Source organism: Chinchilla lanigera, unplaced genomic scaffold (genome assembly GCF_000276665.1).
Source record: "Chinchilla lanigera isolate Chin_1 unplaced genomic scaffold, ChiLan1.0 scaffold00066, whole genome shotgun sequence".
Taxonomy (NCBI): Eukaryota; Metazoa; Chordata; class Mammalia; order Rodentia; family Chinchillidae; genus Chinchilla; species Chinchilla lanigera.
Window position 1 is genome coordinate 581,115 of NW_004955467.1, and position 14,188 is coordinate 595,302.

Consider the following 14,188-nt stretch of genomic DNA (forward strand, 5'->3'; position numbering starts at 1 on the left):
TCTCATTTTCTTCTGAACTATGATTTTTATGCTAATTTTGAAATAGTACGTTCTTTTTTCTCATTATCCCCCTAATTTTTCAGGGTCTTTTCTTTGCTGGCTCAGCCAATCAATGGGCACGGACCGGCTCTGTAGCTGTGAGGGGAGTCAGGCCTCCTCTGGGTCCAGTGTTCACTCTAGGGAGACAGTGTGGCCTAAGGACTCCAGGCTGCCTCCCTCCTGCCCAGAATGGCAGCATCAGGCAAAGTAGGCATAGAAGAAGATGTTGACGCACATGAGCAGGACAGCATTGAAGCCACACACACGGGCCCAGAAAAGGCGTTTGTGGGGTGTCTGGCTGTCACCTGGAGGGAGGTGGGAGGGACAGATGAGGGATGCAAGGCTACCCCCCTGAACCCACTCTTGCAGCCCCAGCCTCAGGGTGGAGAGCTGGGGAGGGCTGAGGGTCACACAAGTACCTGCTTTGACTCTCAGGGGCAGGTCCTGAGCCAGTGTCCACCAGGTAAGGTTCTCGATCTGCAAGGCATGTGAGGGATGGAGTGTGGTGGGACAGGGGGGTCCAGAGAGGGCCAGGGTCAGGATGGAAAGAGGAAGCTGAGCTTGAAAGGGGACAGAAGTTACAGCAAGGCAGGGTTAGGGGTCAAAGACTAGAAAATTCTGGAGTTGGAGCGGGTCAGGGATCAGGACAGGAGCAGAGTGAGAGAATGTTGGGATTTAGGTCAAGAAGCCTACAGGGTCAAAGGTCAGGGAAAGCTCACCTGAACTTGCCGGGGGGGTGCAGTTAGCAGGCTTCCGGCGGCCACAACAGCACCCGTGAGCATAAAGAGGGCAATAGCAAAGTGCAGATAGTGGATGCTTCGGAGGATGGCCGGCCGTGTGTCTGGATCACCGCAGGGTGGAGCTGGGTGCAGGAATTCCAGGACCAGCCTTGTGGCACCCACCACCAGCCCAGCCATCAGGCCCCAGAAGGCTCCCTGGGGAGGAAAGAGGCTAGCAGTGGCAGAAAGACAAGCCCCCACCCTCTCCTGAGGCATTGAGGGAAGGTCTGAGGGCACCATGACGTGTCCACAGGAGGAGGTGGAGAGCTCCTGGCTGCCCACCTGTTCATTAGCACGCCGCCAGAAGATGCCCAGGATGAAGACTGCGGTCACTGGGGGGGCTAGGGAGCTGGTCACAGACTGCATGTAGATGAAAAGTTGTCCTCCGTTGGAGCCCTGCAGGATGGGGATCCATGCCACGCTCACACCAATGAGCACCACAATGACCAGCCTGTCGGCGACAGTGGGTGGTGGGTGTCCAGAGACTCAGCCCTGCACCTTCCTCTGTCACTGAGATGTGCTCTCTTGCTTCTCTGTCCACTGCAGCCTCCTCTGGTTTACTCCACCAGTGAGTGCCTGCTGCTTCTGCTCAAGACCCTGGCAAAGCTCCCTGCTGCTGGTAGACTCAGTCTCTGACCCCCACCACTGCCTGCTTCTTGTCTCCCCTGCGATCTGCTGAGTTAGCCCTTGGAGTACCCTTGGGGGCTGCTCCCCTCCAAGGGACCTGTGCCAGCTCCATGTGCACATTTTCTTGGGTGTCTTCTTGTCTCCTGCCTATCTCCCTCTTCAGACTGGATACTCCAGGAGGGTAGGTATCTCCCACTTTAGTTCAACTCACAGAGGGTGCTCATTTCACATTTGGGGGCTGCAAATGACCTACTGCTCGCACTGGGCCACACTGAACTCTTGGTGGTTCTCTGAATACACCATGCTCTGGTGAGCTGTCAGGGCTTTGTAGGGACCGCAGCTGCGCACCTACCCCATCCACCCCCATCCACCTCAAGGTGATCACTGATTTAGGAGGGCAAGGTTTGGAGCCGGGTAGCTTGGGCTCCAAAAGGAGCCTGAGCCCTTCTGGCTCCCCTGCCTTACCTCTCTGAGAGGCTGAGCACCCCTCCACAGCGGGTGCCTCATTCCTCCCCTGGGTGCAGGGCCCTATGTTGAACAGGCCCTGGTGCCTGCCCAGCCCTTGGTCCAGCAAAGAAAACAGACCAGCCTAGCAGGGCTGTACTTCGGGAGCCCCAGGGGAAGCATCCATCTAGGGTGCTTCCAGGAGGAGGGGTCCTGGGGCCTTGAGAGGCTATAAGCTCAGGGGACAAGGCTGAGGTGGGTGTTCCATCTGCTCCTTTGTGGCTGAGCACCCCTTACCTCGTCCTGGGCCAGTTGGGGTTGTTATTCCCAGGGAGGGAGGTGGGGGCAGCTGCTGGAGCCCAGCCCCCTGGGGATGATGGAGGCTGTGTGCAGCAGGGCGGGCCCCTTCCCCTGGCTGCCCGCCTCCCTTTCCTCCCTTTCCTCACTTCCAGGCCTGAGGGAGAGGGTGGAGGAAGGAGGTGCCACACTGATTAAGGCTAATTAACCCTTAGCCTGGCAGGCGGCGGGTTCTGCCTCTTCAAAGGCCCAGGCGGCCGCCATTACCTGCCCACCCCACCCTTCGAGACTAGACTCAGCATCTCTGAGCTGGGGCCGTGGCCTCTGCAGCCAGCCTGGTTCAGCTGCCACCTGATTCAGCTGCCACCAGGTTGCTGAGGTCCCCCCAACCCAGAGACTGTGCCTTTTGCTGGAATGCCCTTCTTCCCAGCAACCCTTCTCAGCTCCAAGGAAGCCGGAAGAGCTGTGCCCTTCCAGCCTGTCCATCATGGCCCTGGCTGCTGCCCTGGTCGCGGGGAGCTCCTGTGGGGGTGGCCCAAGATCACTGAGTCTTTCATATTGTCCAGCGTGGCAGGATTCTGGGGAGGAGGGAAAGCAGGTAGCAGGGAGGAACAGGAGGAACAGAAGCTCTGAGGTGTGGGGCTTGGGGCTACAGAGATCAAGGGCCAAAGGTAGAGGTCATCACCCCACTTTCCCCCAGTGACAGCTCTTCTGGCTTCCTGATGAGACTGCTGCTGGGGTCACTGGCATGCCCCTACCCTGCCCTGCCTTCCACTCCAGGCTCCTGGGGAGAACGCAGGCTGGCAGGGCTGGTGGTCAGGTGGGAAGCAGTAGGAAGGGCAGCCAAGGGTGTGGGTGAGGGTTGGTATCTGACAGGAGGAGTAACTACATCAGGACCAGGGCCTCAGATGGGAGCAGGGCAGAAGCTGCTTCTGAGGGCACCAGAGGCATGGGCAGGCGTAAGGCCAGGCACGAGGCTGCCTGGGTCCCAGGTCGGGATGCTAGAGCATGGAGGGGATTAGCCAGGGACAACACCATGGCTAGAAAGGGGCAGGGCCCCTGGCACAGCAGCAGAGGACAGGTAGGGAGCTGGGATTTCTAGCGGTCAGGGGCGCGTGCCCAGGATGCAGGGCAGGGAGCACCTACACAGAATGGCAGGAGGATCCTTGCTTGTGATGAGCTCACACTGCTGACTGGCGTGTCCTAACAGCACCCTTCCAACAGGAGCCTGGCTGTTTGCATCACCAAGACAACTACCTGGGGCTCTAGGGAGTCCCCACCCCAAAGCCAGAGGCTGTACAGTTGCGTTGGCTGAGCCAGCACTAGAAGGATGTGCCCTGCACCAGCAGAGTGGGGCCTGAGTGGCCTGGAGGGGAAGAGGTGGGCAGAACCTGGAGATGACCCAAGTGGATACTCTGGTACATGACCTCTACTATTCATGGCCAAGTTTACCTCTGTAGATGCCTGGGTACCCTGCCAGGTTTGGGCACAGAGGGTGGGACCACATACAGCCCTGTCCTCAGGGATTCGCCAGCCCTGTGGGGAGGAGTGTCCAGAGAGACATCTGGGCACACAGGAGAGAGAAAGGCTTATTCCTCGGTTGGGAGTATCAGGGAGGGCTACACAGAGAGGCCACTTGGGCTGAGTCAGTGAGTTGAGCAAGGAGGGTTATAAGCAGGGCCAAGAGGAAATTGGCAGGAGCTCAGTGGGGCAGAAGTACAGAGGCCAGTGAGCCCTGCAGCCTGTGTGGGGCCAGTCCTGCTGCGGGCTCAGGGGCCTCGGTGGGGCAGCAGGCTCAGATTGTAGGGCGGCAGAGCTCTGACACTGCGAGGACAGGGAGGGCTGATCCTAGCAGAGGGAACCTAGTTCAGGGTAAGGGCAGCATGTGAGAGAGGGCTACGGCCATGCAGGGCTGGACAGGAGAGCAGTTCAAGGGGTAGGATACATAGGCTCCTCCAGCTCCCTCTTCCCCTCATTTCTGGCATTCTCTTTTCTCTGGCAAATTCCTGTGCATCCCTCAAAGCCCACTTCCGGTGGGTGGGGCCTCATGGGGCTACAGGAGCCCATTACTCACCCACTCCCTGGGTTCCAGGCATTCACCAACCATACCTTCCCACCAGCAGCAGCTCCCGCTCGCCAGCGTGGAACCGCAGCTGCCTCCAGATGTCCATGGTAAAGAGTGTGCTGCTGCTGTTAAAGATGGAAGTCAGCGATGACATGAGGGCGGCCATCATCACTGCGATCATCAGCCCTCGCAGACCTGGGGTGAGGACCCGGACTTGTTGAGACCCTGCCTGGCCTTCGTCTGGCCTGCAGAGCCCCTCCTGCCTGTGCTCAACCATCTGAGACCCCACTGCTGTCACCTCCAGGGGCTCTACAACCATGTGCAAAGCCCTCTGTAAGGCAGAGCTGGAGAACGACAGAGGCTGAAGATGTTTGAGTGAGGAAGGTCCCAAAATAGTTGGCTGGGGAGGCCAGGGACAAGCTGTGGGGTTCAAGAATTCTTGGCCTGTGCATGCGGCCTGCTGCAGCACAGTTCTCAGCTGTAATTACCCAGTGTGTTGCTGTTATTACAGCCCTCTCATTTCCACAGAGCCTGGTGCTGACAGGGCACTTTCACACTGGCTTCATTGGAGGGAAAGATCACCAACCCCTTGGACAGACGAGGAAGTGGAAGCTCAGAGACAGCAAGAGGGCTGCAGGAAATTCACAGCAGGCCACAGGCAGAGCCTGGGGTGGGTGAGAAAGTTTGGGATGGGACCATTTGCTTGGCAGTCACACCCTGGGCAGGGTGCATGCCTCATCCCCACGTGCAGGGACCTTGCCTCTGGAATTTCCCGCCACATCCTGTGCAGGGCAGGTCTCAGCAGGCACAGGGCAGCCCCTGGCCTGGGTCCGGCTCCGGAGCAGAGAGGTAGCTCCCATAGCTGGAGAAAAAAATTCACCCCAGCTCTTGCCTGCAAACCACTGCATGGTCCCTCACAGGGCTGCAGGCATTATTGGCAAAGCTCCTGGGAGCCTAGGCCCCTGGCAGGCCTGAGGGAGGGGAGCCCTAAAGGAAGTGGAAAGACGCCTGTCTGCTGGCTCAGTGTGTGAGCTTTTCACCTCCCCTCTGCGAGCCTTTCTCTGAGTATGTCTCCAAAGACTCTCGCAATTTTTCTTCAGTGTTTGAGCATCTTCTCCATTGCAAAAGACTCTGTGCTCAACTTTCCTTTCTCCCTTTGCCCTCGGATGAGCCTGACCTGGGCTCCCCTCCCCTGAAGTTCACCCTCAGAGGGGCCAGTTGTTGCCTGGCGGGGTTGCTTGGCCATGGTTCTGAATCTGTCTTGCTGTATGACTTTCAGATACCCCATGACCCCCTCTGTTTACTTGTCAGTAAACAGAGGAATATGGAGGATGCAGCCCAGAGGAGAAGGAGTTAAGCTATGGTTCCCTTCAAACACTTCTCTGCCCTTCTCGTCTTGCTCAGGGGGGTAGATTTATTCAGGGCTTCTTCCACCCATTTCTCAGACCAGGAGCTGTAGGCTTAGGGAGGGGCGGGGTGCAAGGGTCAGAGGGGTGTCAGTGCTAGGGTGTGGCAAGTCCCCTGCCCAGGACAAAGGGAGGAGTCCCGAGGTGGGAGCCCACAGTGTGGTCAGGCTGTGCTCCAGGCAGCATCCCTGTGTCATTATGTTTAATCCCAGTGAGGAGGCTGAGGGGTGGTAGGTGTCATCATTTCCAGTTTACAGATGAGGACATGCCCCAAGTACCACCCCAGCGAGTGGCAGAGCCAGGCATGTTCGCAGGGATACTTATTGGTGTCCCCGGGCCTGGGCTCTGCAGGACAGAGGGCAGAATGGGCAATGATGGGCCTGACTGAGGCCCAGAAAGCTTGGGAGGCCAAGGTAAAGTCAAGACCCTGGGAACTGAGAGGAAAAGCTCAGCCTGCAAAGAGCCTGGGAAGGTGTTTATTCTTCTGACCTCCCCTACTCCTTGGTATGCTGCTTCTGCTTGCACACCTCCTCTGATGGGGTGCTCACCACCTAAAGCTGCCCAGCAGGGATGCTGCTGCCTCTATAAGAAACATGGAAAAAGCTAAAGCACAGTTCTACTCACTGGCCTGCTATATGTTGCGGGAGGCAGAGGATTGGGGTCTATGCCTGCAGAGATGGAGGCTTGGGGGTCCTGACTCCTGATCCCAGAGGGGGTGAGCAGTGGACTTGAGTTTGTGTGTCAGTCACTCTGTAACCTCAGACAGGTCATTTCCACCCTGTGCCTCAGTTTCTGCATGTGTAAAATGGGACCAACAACTCCAGTATTAGATGAGATGGTGTTGGTAAAAGGGCCGTGGCACTCAGGAGGTGCCTAAGAAAAGAAAGTGGTGAGCTTTCTCGAGGCTGGCACAGCACGGGTTGAGGTGATGAACACTGCAGGCAGGTAAGCAGGAATCAGGTCCCAGCCTGCCCTCCGATGTGCACCCGACCTTGGCCGGGGCACTTCACCTCTCTGGTCTCAATTTTTCCATCTTTGAAATGAGGTTGATGTTAACAGTACGAGGGGCCAGGAGAAGAGGAAGTGAATGACACGTGGGAAGCCAGGCAGCCCTGATGCACAGGACCAGTGCATCTGCTCGCAGCTACTTCTTTTCCTCTAGGACAAGAGCGTCCTACGGGATGTCACACTGGCTCCTAAGCGCCCACCCAACCCTCCCTCCAGCCCCTGCCTGGACCCCACCCAGAAACCTCACCAATGGGCATCAGCTCCATGACCAGCTTGGGGTAGGCGATGTTGGAGCAGCCGATCTCGGCCCCACAGGCCCGCAGGCACTCGGATGGCACCACGCAGCCCACATCATCTGCGGGAGATGGATGCTTGGTACCCACGATGCTCCTTCCTGTCCCTCCCCACAGACACGGCTCCGGAGCAGATAGGAGTAGGAGTGGGCAGCCTAGGCTGGTGCTGCACTGTCACCACCTCTGCTCACTGCTTGGTGCTTGAGCTCAGCTTCCCACTGGGAGCCTTGAAGAGAGGTCGGCCTGGGCAGCCTCCCAGCCCCTCTCTCTTCCGCTGTCTTCCATCTCATCCCTCATCACTTTCCCATGGTCCTCTGCTGTGCGCCCCAGGCAGGGGCTCCCAGTAGTCTGTGCAAGTGGTTTGCGGCCTGCAGAGCCCATTGGGGGTGCTAGCTCTGCCCCAGCTGCTGTCACATGCTGCCCAGGTGGGTGGGCCACTGTGACAGCCAGGTGCCTGCTCAGCTTGCCTGACCTTCCCTGCTGTATGGAGCAGGGTCAGGGCTGCAGGCTGGGTACTTTCTGCTGCTCAGCCACCTCCTGCATGCCAGGACTGTCCAGGTGCTAGGCTCTCGTAGTGTCCGGGCCTTGCAGCAAGCTGCCTCCACCCAAAGCTCTCAGTCCTGCCCCCTCACTTTTGCTGCTTGCCCCTCATCCCCACCTCACGCTGACTTCTTCACCCACTCAGATCTGTCCTCAGAAGCCCCTCCTCCATCTGAAACAGCCCACCCCCTCTCCTGTCTGTCCCTTCCCTCCATGTGACTTTGCACTGTCCCTTGCCACCGGAGGGGTGGTCTGGATGTGTTCACAGCTCTTCCCCTTGGTGAGCCCCAGGAGCACAGGGACTTTGTCTTGGGCTGTCTCCTCACGGTATGAAGAGAATGCGCTGGCCAGCATAGAATGGAAGAAGGAATTTGTGAACTTCGGGCTCCACCCAGACTCTGACTGAACCTTAAATCTAGGCGTCCCTGGTGAGCTGCTGAGCAGAGTTCCTAGCCTCCTGCCCCTGTGGGGACAGAACCTGAGCTCTGCTCTCACACCCCTTGGCAGGAGGCTCCTCCCCTGGAAGGTTTTCTAAAAACTTTCGGCCCTCCCCCTCCACGTCTCCCAGTTTACAGCAGGGCCCACCAAGGCAGAGGAAACTGGGAGACGCCTCTTGAGATAGAGGTTCAGACACAAGCCCTCTGAGCATGCTCGGAGCGGCAGAGGGCTTCGGGTGCAGTTGCCTGGTGGGATTGCCCCTCCGAAGGTGCCTCTGGAAGCCCCCTCCCATTCCCAGGCCCCTAGGATGAAACTCAGATCCCTCCTTCTAGGCCTGGGGCGCAGCAGCTGGGTCCTGTCGCCAGCCGAGCACCACAGCAAGGCCCCAGCCCAGCCCCTCTTGGTCTCCAACCCTGCTGGATATATGGTCCCTGGGGTCCTCCAGCACTGTGGCTCGTGTCCTTCTTTCTCACTTCCCAGCAGTGGCCTGTCTCGCCTCTCCTCCCACCTTCTGGCCTGGCTCCCAAAGTCAAGGCTCTTACCACTGCTGACTTCTCAGGACCCCCACCCCCCATCCCTAGCAGCCCACAGCTTTCTGGGATAAAAAGTCCTTTCTATGTCACTACAGGCCCTGGACAACCTGTCCCAGAACCTCCGTCCCGGCACCCAGCACCCTGGTACCCAGCACCCCAACCTGCCTGTGTTTTCCCACACACGCCCAGCACTTTGCTGCCTTCGTGCCTCTGCAGACGCGGCCCCTCCTTCCGCTCCCGTCTGTGTTGCCACTGTCCCTCCACACCCACCCCCACCCTTGTTTACTGCTTGCTTCAAGGCCCACTGCACAGGCGTCCTCTGAGGTTGCTGGACTGCACCCCCTGCCCCAGGCACAGCAGCTTCCTTCCTAGGGCTTCTGCAGCCAAGGACTGAATCACAGCCGTCTGTTTACCTAGTCCATCTTCCCCACCAGGCCCTGAGCTCCCCGAGGGCAGACACTGTGTTTGAATCATCTCTGAGTCCTAGGTATCACTCAGCCAGGGCTGGACCCAGAGGAGACACTCTGAACATCTGTTCAATGAATAAATGAGAGAATGGCGGGGAGGGGAGGAGGAAAAGCACAGAAGGAAAGGAAGAAAGGGAGAAGGGAGCCTAGAAAGAACCAAGAAGGAGTTCAGGCACTGCTTGACCTGGTTGCCTATCTACCACCTCTGCCCCTGTGAACTCTGCAGGACCAGAAAGCACAAAATTGCTGAGATGCTAGTCACAAAGGCAGAGCCTGGGACCCCATGGTAGGACCTTGGGCCCCTGGGCCGCACACTCAGAGGCAGATGTGGGCCCCTGTCATAGACTCTGGCCTAGACTGGGTGGCTCTGGCACCTGGCGGGCCCAACCCTCCTGGGAGGGACCAGCAAAGCATCACAGCCACATAATGGCTAAGAAAGCCCGAGTCAGGAGATTCTTCCCGAGTTTATTCAGCCTGTTCCTGGCTCTTGGCGTGGGGCACCGCCTCTGGGCACTGAAGGCTGGACAAAGGGTTTGTGCTGAACAGCAAGAAAGAGCAGCCTCACCTTTATGACAGCAGTGGTGGCACGCGGCCACTTAAACACAGCTCCCCAGAGTGCCAGCATGGTGGGCAGCCTGCCAGGGAGGGCAGGCTTGCTTTGCGTTAGCACCCTGTCCTGCCAGGGCCGCATAGGAGCTTGGGGCCTGCTCCTCCTGGCCCCAACGGCCTGGTCCCATTGCCATGGCCACACTTAGCTGAGCACCATTCCTCACTGGCTCCTCTGGTGTGTCCGCTTCTGACTCTAACCACCCTGCAGTTCCGCCTCCCTGCAGCCCTGGACCACTGGCGCCAGTTAGGCCCCTACCAGACTTGCGAGAGTATCTGAGCTCTCTTGGGCGCCTCCAGGCCCTGCGTGTCTGCTGTCCTCTCTCCCCAGAGCGCTCTCCCCTCCTTCTGAAACCCAGGGAACCTAGACTTGTTTTTCTCAAGGTGAACACGTGGGCTTGGGGGCCACATCCTCCAGCACCAACAACTCACCCCTGCGTCCTGCCTCCCGTCACACATGACTGAGGCTTGCGGTAGAAGCCTGGGTCCCAGCAGTGCCCAGCACAGGGCAACACAGGGCACCTTCTGCCAGTGTCTGTGGACTGAGGGAATGACCCTCTCCCAAGAGGGGAGACCGCTTTGAGGGGTAACCAGCGTGCTCCATCCGAGGAGGCAGCCAGACACCACTGAGGCAGTAGGGAGAAGGAGGGAGGGAAAAAAAAAAAGAGGAGGGAGGCATAGAGCTGGGTTTGAGTCTGGCTCCTCAACTCCGTGTGTGATGCTGGGTGATTATTTAAGGTCTCTGAGGTGGTTTGCTTTATAAAAGCCTTCTGGAGGGGGCTGGGGATTTAGCTCAGCGGCACAGCGCCTGCCTGGCAAGCGCAAGGTCGTGAGTTTGATTCCCAGTACTGGAAAAAAAAAAACCAAACCAAACCAAAACAAAACAAAAGCCTTCTGGAGCTATCTATAGACCTGAAACTTAAACTCGATCCAAACTTCACACCTTCTTATCAAAATTAACTCAGAATTGATTAGATTTAAAGGCAGGATATTAAAAGATGATCAGACATTTGGGAAAAATAGGATGAAATTAGGATGAAATCTTCAGAACCTAGGGCTAGGCAAAGGTGAAGAGGTTTTTTGTTTTGTATTTTTGAGACAGGGTCTCGCCGTGCAGTCTAGGCTGGCCTTGAATTAACTATGTAGCCCACACTACCCACCTGCCCCAGCCTCCTGAGTGCTGGGATTACAGGTGTGCACCACCACGTCCGACTTCTAGGTGAAGATTCCTTGCATGTGATACCAAACGTATGATTCACGAAAGGAAAAACTGACAAATTAGGCCTCACTGAAATGTAAAAAAACAAAACAAAACTTTGCTCTGTGTAAGACATCCATGAAGGGGATGACGGGGCAAGCTGCAGACTGGGAGAAAATATTTACAAACCGCATACCAAAACTCAACGGTGAAAAAACAAAAACCAGCAAAAAAATCCATTAGGAAATGGGCAAATGCATGAGAGGCAGTCGCTGAAGAGCACATATGGTGGCAAATAAGTACACAAGGTGTGAATGACAGCCACACTGAGAGGGTGAGGGGCGTGGCTGGCAGGACAGCATTTGCTCGGCACACAGGAGGTCCTGGGCTCAGTCCCCAGCACCACAAAAGTAAGTAAATACAATCACAGTCAAATATCACACACCTGTCATGATGGCTGAAGTAAACAAACAGTGGTAATGCCACAAGTTGGCAAGGATATGGAGAAATGGAATCACCCACACATTGTGATAGGAATGTAAGATGGTGCAGCCACTCTGGGGAAAAAAGTCCAATAATTTGTTAATGAACATGTGATTACCACAGGACCCAGGAATTAATTGTACTCTGGGGCATTTATCTTCCAGAAATGAAGATGAATATGAATGAATGTCCATAGCAGTTTTATCTATAATAGTCAAAAACTGGAACCAAGCTAGGCATAGTGATGCACACCTATAATCCCAGCAATCAGGAGGCTGAGGCAGGAGGATTGCTGTGAGTTCCAGGCCAGCCTGAACTATGTAATAAGAGCCTGTGTCAGATGAAACAAAACAAAACAAAGCAATACAAAACAAAAAATTGGAAACAACTTAGGCATGGTGGCACATGTTTCTAATCCCAGCACTCTGGAAGACTAAGACAGAAGGGTTACAATTTCAAGTCTAACTTGGGCAATTTAGTGACTTAGCAAGCTCCTGTCTCAAAGTTGAAAAAACAAGGGGAGGGGGCTGAGAATATAGCTTGGTGTAAAGACCCTAGGTTCAATTCCCAATGTGGGGGTGGAGAGAACCCACCTGCCCTTCAGCCATGGCTGAACAAACTGTGGCATATCCACACTGTAGAACAACTGTTAGCAATGAGAGAGGATGAACTAGATGGTCTCTAACCTGTAGTTGGAACTTAAGATCTTTGGTATTATGATGGTGTGAAAATGATAGGCATTCTGTAGAAACCTTATTCCAAATAATCACAGTGGCTCTCTTCCCAGGCACCAATGTTTGCAACGATCTTTCCTGGTGATGGTGGCAGTGGCAGCAAGCCACAGCTCCAGCCAGCCCTGAGATCACAAGGGGAAACAACTGACTCTCTGCTGGGCTGTGTTTAAATGACATGTCCCTATCCTAAATCAGGAACCTTCTGTACCAGCACACACAACTGTCTGATTTGCCAGAGAATCATACTGAATGGGGAGAAAGTCAACCCCCAAAGGTTACATACTGTGCTTCCCATTTATGTAATGTTCTTGAAATAAGGAAATGGCAGAAAGAGTAGACAGATTGCCAGGAGTTAAAGATGGTGAGGTGTGGGCATGGCTCTTGCAAGGGAGGGCTTGGGGGGGGCAGTGCCCTGTGACTGTGACAGTGTATATGCAAACTGACACATGTGGCAAGGCTGTGCACCCACGGACATGTGCATGCATACACAGTGCTGTCGTTTGGATGGAATCTGAGTGAGCCCTGTGGCTCATTTCTGGCTAAGGTAGTAGAGCTATGCAAGATGCTGTCACAGAGGAACTGGGAAAGCTGTGTGTGCCCTCCCTGTTCATTTTTTCACAACTTTCAGTGAACCGCTGGCACAGGCAGCTAAGTGCACCCAAACAGTCCAAAGAGCCCGAGGCCTGTCAACGCAAGTGCCAGGCCTCCCTTCATAAACCCCAGGCCTCTGCCCACTGGGGAGAGCAAAAGGGGAAACCGAGGACCAGTGAGGGTTTCCCGGGCTTGCACAGAAGCAGGCGACTGTAAATGGGACTCCAGGAATTGCAGTGCAGGGCTGACCCACTGGGACTGCCCCTCTCCGGTCCTCGGGAGATGCAGGTGTGAATGCATGGACCTTCAGAGGGTTTAAAGCCTTTGAAGTTTGAAGGCAGGGTGGGGCTAAAATGAAGGGTGCAGGACCTGAGGCTTGAGGGGTCAGTAATGGGGACCCAAAGGTGCTGGGCACAGGCGAGGTGGTCGCTCAAGGCAGTGGACTCCAACACAGAAGCCAGACGGAGGGTGGAGAGCGGGCAGCCCGCGAGGGCTAGAGTTGTGATCAAGCAGCCCTCGGCCAGCATCGGATGGAGTCCTCAGGGCCCCAAGCCAATTCCATCCAAACTCCAGCCAGTGGTGGGGGCTGGTGCAGGCGACGGGGCGCCTGGTTCACTGGCCAGAGCACGGCAGAGGCTGTTGTTGGCCAGGTTTAATGGGCTTTACTGTCCCGCCCGGACGGCCTGCCTTTAGATGTGGTCCCCACGCCCCCCGCATAACCGGGTCCCAAGCCCCAGGGACGCGGAGCTGAGAGCTGGGCCTGACCTCAGGCTTCCGCAGCCCTCTCTGTCCCTCCTTTCCCTGGGGTTCAGGTGGGGCGCTGCTCATCCTGCAGGCCCAGTGCTGGGACCCCCTCACAGCAGTCCTGCTCTGCCCACCTGGGGCTCTGTGGGAAGTGTCGGGTATCAGTCCGAGCCTAACCCCCGCCTTGCGGCTCCCAGCCCAGGAACCTAAATCTACTTCCATGGCTGGACCCTTGAGCGTCTATGAAGCTGCCCTACTTTCTGTTCCACGGCTGGACTGGACACAGCCAGAGTTTGACCAGGGTCACTGAGGGTTTAGACGGTGCCTGCTGTGTGACCTGAGGGAGGACACTGTCCCTCTCTGGGCTTCAGTGTGCACGAGCTCTTGGATTCGGGCCCTGAATTTTTTGAGGGGATGAGGACCTACAGTTTGCAGGCCTCAGTGGGTGTGACTCCCCTTCCGGCCCCGCCCCCTGGCGGCACGTGACCACAGGTGGCGGCCGCAGGTGGGAGGGGTGGCACTTAGTCACCGGCCCGCCCCCGCCCGAGCTCCAGGCCGCCGCAGCCCTAGCTCCCTGCTCCGCCCGCACGCTCAGGTCGCCGGCTCTGCTCGGGTCGCCCGCGTCGTCAGGTAAGCGAGTGGCTGCGCTGCTGGGGCCCCTGGGCGCTCCCGGGCTGGGGGCGCCTCCGCAGGGCTCTCGGTGGCGGGCCCGGGGACCCTGAGACCGCTCCCTTCCGGAGGCCCCGAGAAAGCCGGGCGTCGCCGGCGGGGCCGAGACAGCGCGGTCTCCTGCCTCTGGCAGCGGCAGACCCGGCGAAGTTCCCGCCCGCGGAGTTGCCCGAGACTTCAGGCAGCGCGGCAAGCCGGCGTGCGGGTCCCAGCCCGAAGGACACGGG

General features: G+C 57.1%; 2 protein-coding genes across 5 annotated transcripts in view; one reads left to right on the forward strand and one right to left on the reverse strand.

Annotated features, from left to right (window-relative positions):
• Positions 1-5: 5 nt before the first annotated feature.
• The window catches only part of Slc5a10 (solute carrier family 5 (sodium/sugar cotransporter), member 10), a 73,322-nt gene continuing 59,139 nt past the window's right edge, over positions 6-14,188 (reverse strand). For 3 of the 4 annotated variants that reach the window (XM_005399284.2, XM_005399280.2, XM_005399282.2), the window contains 6 exons: positions 6,913-7,020; positions 4,296-4,446; positions 1,101-1,269; positions 759-974; positions 459-516; positions 6-344 (listed from right to left, as the gene is read on the reverse strand). In XM_005399284.2, the coding sequence (XP_005399341.1) occupies positions 238-344; positions 459-516; positions 759-974; positions 1,101-1,269; positions 4,296-4,446; positions 6,913-7,020 (809 nt within the window). In that variant the 3' untranslated portion in view covers positions 6-237. The remainder of the gene's footprint in view (positions 345-458; positions 517-758; positions 975-1,100; positions 1,270-4,295; positions 4,447-6,912; positions 7,021-14,188) is intronic. The other variant, XM_005399285.2, reaches the window with a different exon arrangement.
• Fam83g (family with sequence similarity 83, member G) overlaps positions 13,807-14,188 on the forward strand; it is a 28,741-nt gene continuing 28,359 nt past the window's right edge. The window contains exon 1 of the mRNA XM_005399278.2: positions 13,807-13,922. The gene's annotated coding sequence lies outside the window, so the exon portion shown is untranslated. The remainder of the gene's footprint in view (positions 13,923-14,188) is intronic.